This window comes from Heterocephalus glaber, unplaced genomic scaffold, assembly GCF_053883595.1.
Source record: "Heterocephalus glaber isolate CG9 unplaced genomic scaffold, H.glaber_assembly_v1.0 deba00001608, whole genome shotgun sequence".
Classification (NCBI taxonomy): domain Eukaryota; kingdom Metazoa; phylum Chordata; class Mammalia; order Rodentia; family Bathyergidae; genus Heterocephalus; species Heterocephalus glaber.
In genome coordinates, this window is record NW_028258379.1 from 4975519 (window position 1) to 4988088 (window position 12570).

General features: G+C 38.3%; 1 protein-coding gene across 7 annotated transcripts in view; it reads left to right on the plus strand.

Moving 5' to 3' along the window:
* Positions 1–12570, plus strand: part of Syne2 (spectrin repeat containing nuclear envelope protein 2) — a 335155-nt gene that overhangs the window by 172242 nt on the left and 150343 nt on the right. For all 7 annotated transcript variants that reach the window (XM_013067744.3, XM_021247771.2, XM_087195248.1 and 4 more), the window contains 6 exons: positions 1403–1558; positions 2559–2824; positions 3766–5878; positions 7197–7519; positions 9653–9797; positions 10643–10861. In XM_013067744.3, coding sequence (XP_012923198.2) covers positions 1403–1558; positions 2559–2824; positions 3766–5878; positions 7197–7519; positions 9653–9797; positions 10643–10861 — 3222 coding nt within the window. The remainder of the gene's footprint in view (positions 1–1402; positions 1559–2558; positions 2825–3765; positions 5879–7196; positions 7520–9652; positions 9798–10642; positions 10862–12570) is intronic.

The following is a 12570-nucleotide window of genomic DNA, read 5'->3' on the forward strand; positions in this document are numbered from 1 at the left end:
TAATTCTCAGAAATATAGAAAATTCACTTGTACCCTATGCCCAGTTTCTTCTACTGTTAATATCTCATATTATTATTCAGGGATTACTTTTAGGTCAATTCTCCCTTGTTTTGGGGATGTAGACATATTTGTTCATAGATGTGATACTTCAAAGACTTTATCGGCATCAAAGAATAAGGTAAAATTAAATGACTTTTTTCATTTATAAAGTAACCTGGAAATAAAACAAGCATTTAGCAAAATAATGGAAATCTTTAAAAATCACTGATATGGTGCCTGGTATATGTAAGTGCCCAACAAACACTTACTGAAAAACATGAATGAATAAATGCACATGCCGTGATGCCATATGTCCTGTCGAGAACCTCACATCTTAAAGCTTTCAAAATAGATCACGTCACTCCTTACATGGATAACTTGTTCTGCCGGATCCAGGTTGTAATTCTTCTAGCTCACTGCTTTAAGACATAATTTACTCTCATGAAGTCCCGCTGTTTCCTCCACCTGCTTTTACCTCCCAGAGGTACCAGTGAGTGCCTAGCGCTTGCCCTGTTCTGTCCATCAGAGTGAATGCTAAGAGTAAATTCTGCAACTTCTGACTCTTTGATATCTGTTTTCTTCAAGACTCTCATGTTTTGCCCCAGGATATAATGGAGCAAAACTAGAAGTTGTTGTGTCTTGTGGAAAACGTTTCACTTTTGAAGGAGTGCCAGTGTAGGTTTTTTTTCAAAAATATTTTTTATTAGTACATGTACGCAGTTCATAATGATTACGTTCATTGTGGGGAGCTGGGACATGTACATAGCACACCCTAATTCTTTTTATGTCCCCTTCCCCTCCCTCCCTCCATCTCTTGGTTCTCTTCTGATTTGCAAAAAATCTTATCTCCCTATTTCTATTTCTTATTATCTCTTATTTTGCTCTTTAATTTTTATTTTGCTTTTCTCATATAAGAGAAACCATGTGATATTTAAGCTTGTGTGTCTGATTTATTTCACTTAACATTAAGGTCTCAAGGTGCATCCATTTTCTTACAAGTGTGTCATTTTTAATAGCAGAGTAGTACTCCATTGTGTGTAGATACATTTTATTTACTCATTCATCAGTTGATGGACATATAGGCTGCTTCCAAGATTTAGCCACTATGAATTGTGCTCCTATACCATGGGTTTGCTTGCATCTCTGTAATATGATGTCTTTAACTCCTTTTGGGGGGATACCTACGATGTAGATATTAATTGTTGTATAGAATAAATCATCCTTGGTAGTGCCTAAATAGTCTTCTTAAAGTCTTTTATCTGAGTAAATAGAAGAAAGTAGGATTTTTTTTTAATCAAGAAAAATAAAAATGCTTCATTTGAAAGGTAGAATGTTCAACAATTAATCTTTTTTATGTTTTCAGAATTCAGCTGTGGAAATGGTTTTGTCAAAACAACTTTCTCTCAACGATCAAGAAAGCATGAAAAGCACTAACGATGAGCAGAAAGTCAATGAGCTACAAAATCAACCTTTAGAGTTAGACACTGTGTTAAGAAATGAACAATTAAAAGAGATGGAGGTATGGAAACGTGAAAACCACTGACGGCATGATTGCATCGTTTATCCAGCCCAGTACAATGTATTTTAATTACCAAAAGCTTGCTTGCACAGAGTGAAAAGTCTTACTTAACCTTTGGCTGATGATCAATTTGGTAACTCTATAATTATGTACTAATCAGTAAGTTGTGTAAATCATTCCACTTAAACAGTGGGAGAGTTTAATGAGCATTGGTCATCTCTTTCACAAAGTTCCTGAAAACTTCTTAAAGAAGAAAACCATAAGATATTTGAAGATTCTGGCTTGCCATCATTCTTTTTCATAGTCAAGTGTATTCTTCTGCTTCTAATGAATTCTTCTTCTTATTCCTAGTGATCAATGTTATGAGGGCCTCCTCCTTGGTTTTTACAGCTGTGTTTATAGGCCATGTTAGGGTATTTATGCACACCCAGCTATGTAAAGTGGTCTGAAAATCCAGTGCATGGTCATGTTTTTAAAAATGAAACTACAAATGATCCCTATAATTTTAGCTAAGATTACATAACAGTGAACATATATCTAAAAAGGAAAGAGAGGTGATGTATGTAAAACAGAAAATTAATTCCTCCTTAGAAATTCAGAGAACCTAGAGTAGGATGCAGTAGCATTTCAGCTACTTCAGAGACTGAGGCAGGAAGATCTCTTGAGTCCAGGAATTGGAGACCAACCTGGACAAAATAGCAATACCCTGTCTCAAAAGACAAAAGAGGAAAAGAAAGAAAAGGGAAGGAAAAAGAAATTGTAGAATTTTTAAGACAGTGAGATGATCCGACTGATATTAAATGTTGGACCAATCATGAATTTTAGTATAGATTTTAACACGATCCAAGTGAAAACCAATGTGGTAGATGTCATGACCTTAGTTTTCCTATGTGCAAATAAAGTATTTTGGGATAGGATTGGTTATGTGAGGGAAGGAAGAAAGGAAAGAAAATGAATGAATAGGAGTGCATATTTACTGATATGTGCAACTTGTTTGTAGGAATTATACACCCAGTTGGAAGCAAGGAAAGAAGCCATGGAAACCCTGGAACAATCCGAATGTCTGCACAGCACAGAAACAAGCACTTTGCTTCTCCACAAGACAACGTATTCCCCTCACCACCTGGACAGTCTGCTTCAGGCGCTTTCTACTTTGAAGAAAAATAGGGAAAGCCAGTATTGTCTCCTTCAAGAGTTTCAAGAACACCTCACTGCCCTTGAATCCTCAATGAGAGCCTCGTTGGTGGAGAGGGAAAGTCTGAAAGTGTAAGCGTGAGAACGGAGGGCTTGTTCTTTTCATCTAGTCTGTACCAGCTTAGAGCTTGTGGTTTATACAGCACTGAGAAAGGAAATTACGATTTTAAAAACCATCCTACGGAATTGAACTCAGGCTGGGTGGCTTATAAACAACAAAAGTGTATTTCTCAGAGTTCTGAGGTTGGAAAGTGAGATTGAGATGCCGGCAAATTGGTGTCTGGTGAGAACCGTGTATGGCTGCCTAGCATCAGCGTAATGGGGGTAAATGCTTCAGCACACATTTGTATACAGTTTAATGGTTTAAGATATATATTCTTCTTTGGCTTTGAAAATGATGTTGGGCCGGGGATTTAGCTCAGTGGTTTCACCGCCTGCTGCGCAAGCAAAAGGACCCGAGTTCGATCCCCGGTACCAAAAAAATAAAGATGGCAAATAATAGTAAATATAGTATTAATATGTCAGTATTTTCTCATCGAAATACTTATATTTATGTCTAAATGGGTTTACTTTTAATAGCTTGAAACAATTTTATAGTTAAAAAATTAGTTTCCTATTGCAACTTCTTAGTCCACATCTGAGTCATTGTTTTTGGAAGATGGTAACAGTGGTATTGGAATGGTACGGTAATTTCTCTAAACTATCCATTGCACAAGTACTAGACCATGTACAAAGTATTTTCATGTGCATTGTTCACAAAACTCTGCTCCTTCTGTGGCTCCTTGTTTTTATTATACTCATTTTACAGGTGAGCTTCTGCATTATCACACATTAATTGAAAGCCACCGTGAACAAGATTCTGATTTTTATTTAAGGATAGAGTACTTTTTATAGATATCCTTTTCTTTTCTATGAATTCAAAGCAGACATAGTTTCTTTTAATGACAGCTTACTACATGTTAAAGTATAATAAACATTAAGTATCAATGACCTCTGTTTTTATTCTTGTTTAGGGGACCCCTGGACAGTGAAACCTATCTGGACAAAATTAAGAAATTACTGGAATCAATAGAAAAGGACAAAAGTTGTTTAATCAAGGTGAAAATCCAATGGGAGACGTTATCAAGCCATTTGGCTGACGTGGATAAGAAGCTGTTGGACAGCCAGATGAAGCAGCTGGAACACAGCTGGGAACGAGTGGGACGCCTGGTTCAGAAGAAGTACTCTCAGCATGTAGTAGAATGGAGTGAATTCATCTCCCTCAGGAATAAGATCCATGACACTGAGACTTCTCTGCAGCAGCAGCAGCAGCAGCAGCAGTGGCTGCTCTTAGGGCTCAGCTCTCCAGAGGAACAGGATGGGAGCCCAAACATCGTGGCACTGGCTGCTGAGCTGCAGGCCACCAAGCATGGATTTGCTGCTGTCAGGAGTCGAGCTGAACTTCAGATGAAAAGGATTTGGGGAGAGAAAGAAAAGAAGATTTTGGAAGATGCAATAAATAATTTGAAGAAGCAATTGGAAGCCTTGGAGCCATTAAACCTAGAGGTGGAAAGTCAGATTAAGAAGTGTGACATAAAGAAGAAGATGAAAGAGACTCTCCTGTGGGTCAGGAATCTGTTGGGTGAACTCATGCCCCCCATTGCCCTTCTCCCCAACGACATCCTTTCACAGATCAGAAAATGCAAGGGGACGCATGATGAAGTTCTGGACAAGCAGCAGGCCATAGAGTCGCTGGCCAAGGAGGTTAGGGCTGTCATTCCTAGCCTCACTGCATCAGAGAGAGATAATTTAAATAGCATCCTAGAGGACTTACAGAACCAGTACCAAATGCTAGTTTTAAAATCAACTCAGAGGTCACAGCAATTAGAGTTTAAGTTGGAAGAAAGAAGCAAATTTTTTGAAATGATGGGGAAAGCTCAGCTGGCACTTCAAGGACATGAAGCACTGATAATTCCCAAGACGGAAGCGGCCCCCACAGAAGCCGAACTAGAACAACGCCAGGCCACTCTGAAGACATCCCAGAAAGACCTACAGGAAGTTGAGAGTACAATCTCAGCACATCTTCGGGAACTAACAAACATCTCTGAGGATCTCAGTGTGTTTGAAAGATTATTTTTGGATAATCATTTGAAAAATCTGGAGACTAGAGTGAGCAGGATTCAGAGATGCATTCAGAGTAAATGTAATGAAGTAGAACACAAGATAAGTTCTTACAGAGAATTCCATGAGAGAAAATCCATGCTTCAGGAGGAGGTTGACAGTGTACAGCACAATGACCTACTGCTGAATCCAAAGATAAATCAAGATGTTAAAGAGGAGCTTCATAATCTTAAAGACAGACTTGCTGGCATTCGATGTAGCATCTTACAAATGCTGAAACTTAGAGAAGTGTTTGACCATATAGGACTCAAGTGGGATGACTCACAGCTTGATCAGTTACAAACCCAAGTGTTTGAAAAAGAAAAAGAACTTGAAGAAAAAATTAAGCAGTTGGACGTATTTGTGGCAGAACATGGCAAGTATCAAGCATCACTAAATCAAATGAGGACTATGGATTTGCAAATTAAGAAAAAGGCTGAATTAGTACTGAAGTCTCCTACTCCTTCACAAGAAAGCAGTCTGCTCAGTGCTCAAATTTTGATTGAGAAAACTGAGAAAGCCAAGTGCTTATATGATGACATAATTAAGAAATTAAGTGAAAATAAGGCATTTGATGATTCATTCAAAGAGAAAGAAATAGTCCAACTAAAGGTGGCGGCAGAAGAAAATGATAAGTTGCACAGGGTTCTCCAAAACATGGTGCTAGAATTCCAGCCAACAGAAGTAGATGAAAAGCATTTTCAGGACAAACTGGAAAATTCCTTACTTGTTTTAAATCAGATAAAATCTCAACTAGAGCAACCTTTGCTTATAAATTTGGACATTAATCATATTCAAAATGAGAAGGACAATTGTGAAGCATTTCAAGAAAAGGTTCATGCTGAAATGTATAGTATTAAAGCTGTGACTGTTACTGAGAAGCAGAAAGAAGAAAACTCTTCTTTTGAAACTAGAGATGTGGAGACAAAATTGCAGGACGTTGAAGATCTTCACATGCAGCTTAGCAAAAGCATTGACTTGTGCACAGTAAGTGCTTTTTAAATTAAGCATTAAATGCATCTTTATTTCATGATTTTTTCGTTTTACTCTAGTTAATGTCTGCACTTCTGAAGAAGCTACAGGTTCTACAAGAAAATAGCTGTTTTCAAAAATCCAACGAGTCACTTTTATAATCTTGCCTCATTCTACTTCAGAATTCAGCATATTATAGTCTGGAAAGGAATAGATCTGACATCTTTATTTCTGTTTCCCACATAGCCCCAGTTGAAGTCAGGAGAAAACTTTTTGAGTTTTTGTTGTTGCTGTTTGTTTTGTTTTTAGAGATAGTAAAATATGACAAAAGAAATATACAAGGAAGAACACCAAATAATAAATATTTAGAATTTACAGTGTGCCAAGCACAGCACTAAACACTGTATATTTCATCCTCACAGCAACTCTGTGAGGTGGGTGCTATTGTTAGCCCTTGTTTAAAGGAAAATTAAGGACTTGGGGAGTAGCTCGGTGGTAGAGTGCTTTGCAATCATGTACAAATCCCTGTGTTGTTTTCAGTGCTGCAAAAATAAATAAATAAGGAAATCTGAGCTCAAAAACATGAAAATTTTTCTTTGTCTTGTAAGATTAACAGAACTAGGAGTCAGATTGAAATCTGTCTGAATCTAAATCAGGGATCATCAAATTAAATCCCAGAGGCCAAATCCTGACTACACTACCTGACTTATAAATAAAGTTTTATTGAAACACAACCTTGCCCTTTTGTTGGGGAGCTGCATATGGCCGCTTTCATGTTCTAACAGCAGAGTTGGTAGTTCCAGTGGCTTGCTGTCCTCTGTTGGAGGGACTCCAATATACTCCTGCCTTTCCTTCTGATGGTTGAGCAAATGTCTTAGACATCATTTATACTGTTCTTTATATAATATTTTACACAGCATTGTATCACAATCAACTTATAAAATGGAGAAATTAACTTTCCTCTATAATTCAAATATTATTAGATAATACATTTGAAATATTTTGATAAATGTAAATGCTATAGAAAATGCAAAAGTCATGTAATAAAACTTAATATGTTGTTTAAATAGATTCATAATGAATGAGGGGGTAATTCAAATAACCTTTCCATTTTAAGTGTTTTAAGAAGCAATTGATATAGTCAAAATAATGACTAGAAGTGGATGGGAAAAGACCTTTAAAGTCAATGAACTCTTTGTTATCTTAATGACAAAACCGAGGTCCAGAGATATTCCATGATGTACCCAAATAAAAATTAGTAACACAACAATTATATTAAAAACATGAGAGTCTGGAGTCCTTTGATCACAGCACTTAATCTCTTATTCCCCAGAATGTCTTGAACAGTGCTTCTGAGAATCTAACGTGCTACAGAGCAGCAGTCAGTGGGGCCGTGGAAATCCTCACTTCCCTTGAAGCCATGTTCTCATCCCGAGGAGTGGACCTGCATGATCCAGAGGAGTCACTAGCCATGTCTCGTTATAAGCAAGAGGAATTGGAATCCACAATAGCAGTCATCGAGGACCTCACTGAGAAGTTGGGATCTATATCCAGCCCTGAGGCCAAAATGCAACTTCAGCACACTCTCCAGGACCTGGAGTCTAAGAGCTTGACCTTAAGGGAGGCAGCCCAAGTAAAGAAAGCAGAAATGGCCAGGTAAGCCTTCCTACATGTAGTGCTTTCAGAATGTAAAGTGTAGGGTTTTTTCTTGATACTTAATATGTATGCATTAGAGATAATTTGGACAATATGGAAAAGTAAAAATAGACATGCCACTAAAGAAAACCATGGTAAATATTCTATTTTAAATGTTTTCAAATGTTGGTTACATACAACAAAATGTTTATGAAAGTATGTGTAGGACATAAAGAGATAAAACAAACATTGTTACACACAACATTTAAAAGATAAACATCATGAATTTGAATCCTCCTGCATGCTCTTTCTGTCTCCTCTCCGAACTACTAACTTAAATATATTTGTCCTACCCCTGCTTTTCATTGTATTGTTACTGTGGATGTGTGTTCTGTTTTCATGATTTTTAAACTAAACACATAGTGTATATTCTGTCACTTCACTTTTTCAAACTCATAATTATGATCCTGGTTCTTTTTTTTTTTTTTGGTACCGGGGATCTAACTTGGGACCTTGCACTTGCAAGGCAGGTGCCGGAACCACTGAGCTAAATCCCCAGCCCTGAGCACCTTAAATTTTTAATGCTAAGTAAAGTATTCCAGTTGTCTCATACCCTTACCAACATTTGCTATTTTGACAAAGATATCATTTTTTTTGTCAGTCTCATGAGTAAGAAGTGATGTCTCATTGTGATTTTAATTTGCATTTCTCTTACTGCTGAGTTCAACCTGAATATTTGTGGATCATCCATAGTTCCTCTTCTGTAAAATGTCTATTTGAACCTTTATCCAGATTTATTGGGTTGACTTTACTGATTTGTAGGAGTTTATTCTGTAAGGAATGGTCCTTCATAGTCTTGCACTGAAACATCTTTACAGAGAGAGTTTTCTGTTAAACATCCATTCACCCCATCCAGGCCCACATGCTAAGAGGCATCAAAGGAACTTAAACTCACAGTTGCTCTCCAGGCAAAAACCTGACGCCACAGCTTTGCTTATTTCTGTATTTTTCCATCGGGCAGGGTTTGGGTCCTCAATTTCTTGCTAGTTTATTGTGTGCTTTTTATTTTTAAAATATATTTGGAACAGATTTTTAAATGTTCTCAGGGGATATTTGGGCTCAGTCTATGTTACATACATAATTTTATAGCATTTTAAATATTTCACATATGTTGTATATAAAATACCCTACTGTAATTTTTTGCTATGTAACATTAGCCTTTTTTTCTTATTGTGACAAACCATTTATAAAAATAATTGTAACTAGGGCGGGGATTTAGCTCAGTGGTTCCAGCGCCTGCCTCACAAGCACAAGGTCCCCAGTTTGATCCCTGGTACCAAAAAAAATAATAATAATTGTAACTGTTATGTAAAAGTTTATAAAATGGTTTCTTGTAATTTAACCATACTCTTTGTTAGTTCTTTTTTTTTTTTCTTTTTTTGGTACTGGGGATCGAACTGGGGACCTTGCGCTTGCAAGGCAGGCGGCAGAACCACTGAGCTACATCCCCAGGCCCCATACTCTTTGTTAGATGTAGTTTTTGCTGATGAGTAAGATTTCATTATGCAAAGGATTTTATCTATCATGTTTAGGATAAGTTTCTAATATTTAGGATTACTTTCTTAAGGTAGATTGCAGAAGTTGAATTAATGAGTCAAAAGATAACATTTTTAAGACAGTAGTTTTCTACGTGAATTTGTATCCATTTACAGCTCATTAACAGTGCTCAAGAATACAGTTTTTGCTTTTATGAAAGGAACTCTTCGCCTCCTTCACCTCCTTCTCCTCTTCCCCCCCCCCCCGCCCCCGACCCCGGGATCAAACTCAGGACCTTGTGCTTGCCAGGCAAGCATGGTGCCACTGAGCTACATCCCTGGCCCCAAAACTCTTCTTGTTTTAAAAGCTCTCCAACTTAGTTATTTTGAGGGCAGCCCTGTATGCCTGTTAAAGTTTATGTTTAGAGCCATTCATATGTCTCTTTGGTGATAGGTAGTCAATAAAAACTTGTAGAAATGCATTGACTAGCAAAAGAAAAGAAAATGATCTTTTCATTTAAAAAAAAAACCTGAATATGGAAAATTCAACCTTGGGGAGTTCAAAATTGTGTTAATAAAAATCTGATATCACTTTTTTTCTTAACTCTACCTTATTCAGGTGTCTGGAGGATTACAAATGCTATAGAAGCACTAAAGAAGAAATCTGTGCTCACCTCCAGAAACTGGAGAGCACTCTCAGGCTGTCCATGTCCTCGCTGCCAGTGTCTTACAAAGAGGCTTTGACACGCGTGGAGCAGAGCAAGGTAACATCGTTTGCGGGTCCCCAGTGAGTCTGTGGGGAGCCTTTGCAGCTATCACAGCACAGAATGTCATGGCAGAGAATGTGGCTCTTGTCATAGCCCACGGAAATCCTCAGCCTGAATTGTGACCGGTGAAAATTCCTCAGACAGAAGCCATGGAGAAAAACCTAGAGCAGTGGCTCTGAGAGATTGAATGAACAGGGTTTGCAGTACATTCCTCCCCACGAGCATCCTGACCTTAATGGGGCCTTTCTGACCTTTGCTGTTCCATTCTTTGAGGGATCCTGCTGGATCCATGACAGAGGCTCATCCACAGGCAACCACCACTGTCTCTCATCTGAGCAGTCATCGTATGTTCTGTTACTAAGCAGTCTGCTTTTTGCTTATTATCATCTGTTAGAATCTGTGGTATTATGTCAGGATTTGGATGAGGACATTTTAAGTCATCTGTGCTTAATATCCACCAAAAACAAACTAAAACATTTTTCTAAATTGTATTAATATTTGTAGAGTAAATGTTGTACAAATGAACTACCTGATAAAATAGGAGACTTAAGTTTAAATAACAAAATGTACTTTTAGACTATTTACCTTTGAAAATACATTTTTGCTTAGAAATTTTGGTTTAGGGGTCATTATTTGTCGCCATGGTCCCAAATTCTCTCAGAATAGAATACATAGGTAAAGTTCATCTGGCCAGATTGACTTCCCAAAGGACAAGAAATGGAACTTGTAATACTTGCAGAGGATTAAAATCATTAATTGTTTAAAATTTAAGATTATAAGTTTCAGGAAAAAAAAAATCAAGACATTCTTCCCTCCTGTTCTGTTTCCTTGTCTTTCTTAAGGGCCTGGTGTCTGACCTCCTGTCCACCAAGGAAGAGTTGACCAAGCTGCGCCAGGTCTCCCGGCACCTGGGACGCAGATGCGCTGAAAGCGACAGAGTGTGTGTGAGCAAGACCTTGGTGGCGCTGTGGGAGAGGTGGCTCCACCTGCTGGAAGCCGCCAAAGAGTGGGAGATGTGGAGTGAAGACCTGAAGCAGGAGTGGAAGTTCATCAGCGAGGAAGTGAGTGCCGCATTTCAACACTCGGACCCCACGGTCTCCAGACAAATGTTATGGCAGTCAGTCCCTTCCCTTAGTTTTGGTATAAAATGAGGCCAGCTGGGCGTGGTGGCACAGACCTGGAATGCCAGCTACTTAGAAGCCTGAGGCAGGAGCTCAAAAGTTTGAGGCCAGCCTGGGCAATTTAGCGAGGTCCTGTCTCAAAGTTTTTTTCTTTTCCGGTGTTGAGGATGGAACCCAGGGCCTTGCACATGCTAGGCAAGCAGGCTACATCCCCAGTCCATGAGACACCATCCCAAAATTTAAAAATCATAAAAAAGGCTGGGGATACAGCTCAGCACTTCCTAGGCTGTAACACACCAAAAATAAGTCTGTAACTTGTACCATTTGTGTACATCATGTATACAGTGGTACCTTAGTTCAAGAACTTAATTCTTTCCACAATTCTGGTCTCAAACCAAATTGGATGAGAACCGAATCAAATTCAGTGGTTAGGTTCAATGTTGTTCACCTTATGGGAAAATTTGATTTGGTTCTCATCCAGTTTGGTTTGCAACCAGAATCATGGAAAGAAGTTCATGAACAGAGATACACATAAGTGTTTATAGAGATCAAGCCCCATTAGAATAGTCACCAAGACATTATTGTGGTTCTTTCATGATAGTGGGCTTTTTTTGTTTATATTTTGGTGCCGGGGAGTCGAACTCAGAACCTTGCACTTGCAAGGCAGGCGTGGTGCTGCTGAGCTAAATCCCTGGCCCTCATGATAGTGGTTTCAAAAATACATATATCAGATAATTCTTAAAGATAGGTGACTACTAGCTGGTTGGAGTTTTAAAATCTTTATTGTGAAGATAAGTTAACCACTCTTAAAAAACAACTCTTTCTACATTCATTATACTAGAGGTTAGAATTAGGCAATGTGCATAATAATCAACTAATTTTGAAATTAACCACAATTGTTAGCTATGGAAATTAGCTGCAGTTGTTAAGTGTGGACCGGAAAATATGAGGTATAATGTTCTTTTTGATAACTGTCTCAGAGAAGACCTCCGTAATATATACCAATCACGGTGTCAGTTTAATCATGGCTTAGGACTTAGGCTTCACGTACATAAAGAAAGAAAATTAAAAATTGTACAAAATTGTCTTAGACTATTCTGTAATCTTTTCAAAGGGCCAGGTTTAAATGAGGTACAAATCAGAACATTAAATGAAAACCCTTCTCTTTTATTCATTTCATAACTTCTGCTGAATTTACTTAAGATAGAAATATAATGAATCAATACCTAATTGGAGGGAGATTGCATGCTTTGGGATCGAAGTGTTCAGCACTATCATATTAACCTGCATAGAACTTGATGTTCTTGAAAATAAGTATCATTTCGGTGGTGCTGGTGAGATTGAGTTCGTGAGTAATCCCTTAAATGTTCAGGCTGCAAGGAGCTTTGTAAAGGATCTGGTTAGTGAGCCCTGCAGTTCTGCTTGAGGAGAGTTCAGGCGTTGTCTGGCTGAGTCTTTGTTGTGGCCCCAGGAGGTAAGTGATGGTTAGCACTTTGTAGAGGGGCACTAAGCCCTCAGAGGTCAGGCAGTGAATGGCATGAGAGCCTGCAAGGGAGTGCTGAGCAGAAAGTCCCTGTGGACTGAGGTGGGCTCCTCCTCACCCTCAAACCTAGTAAATATTTGAGGGCTGGCTCTTACTCAAATCCAAG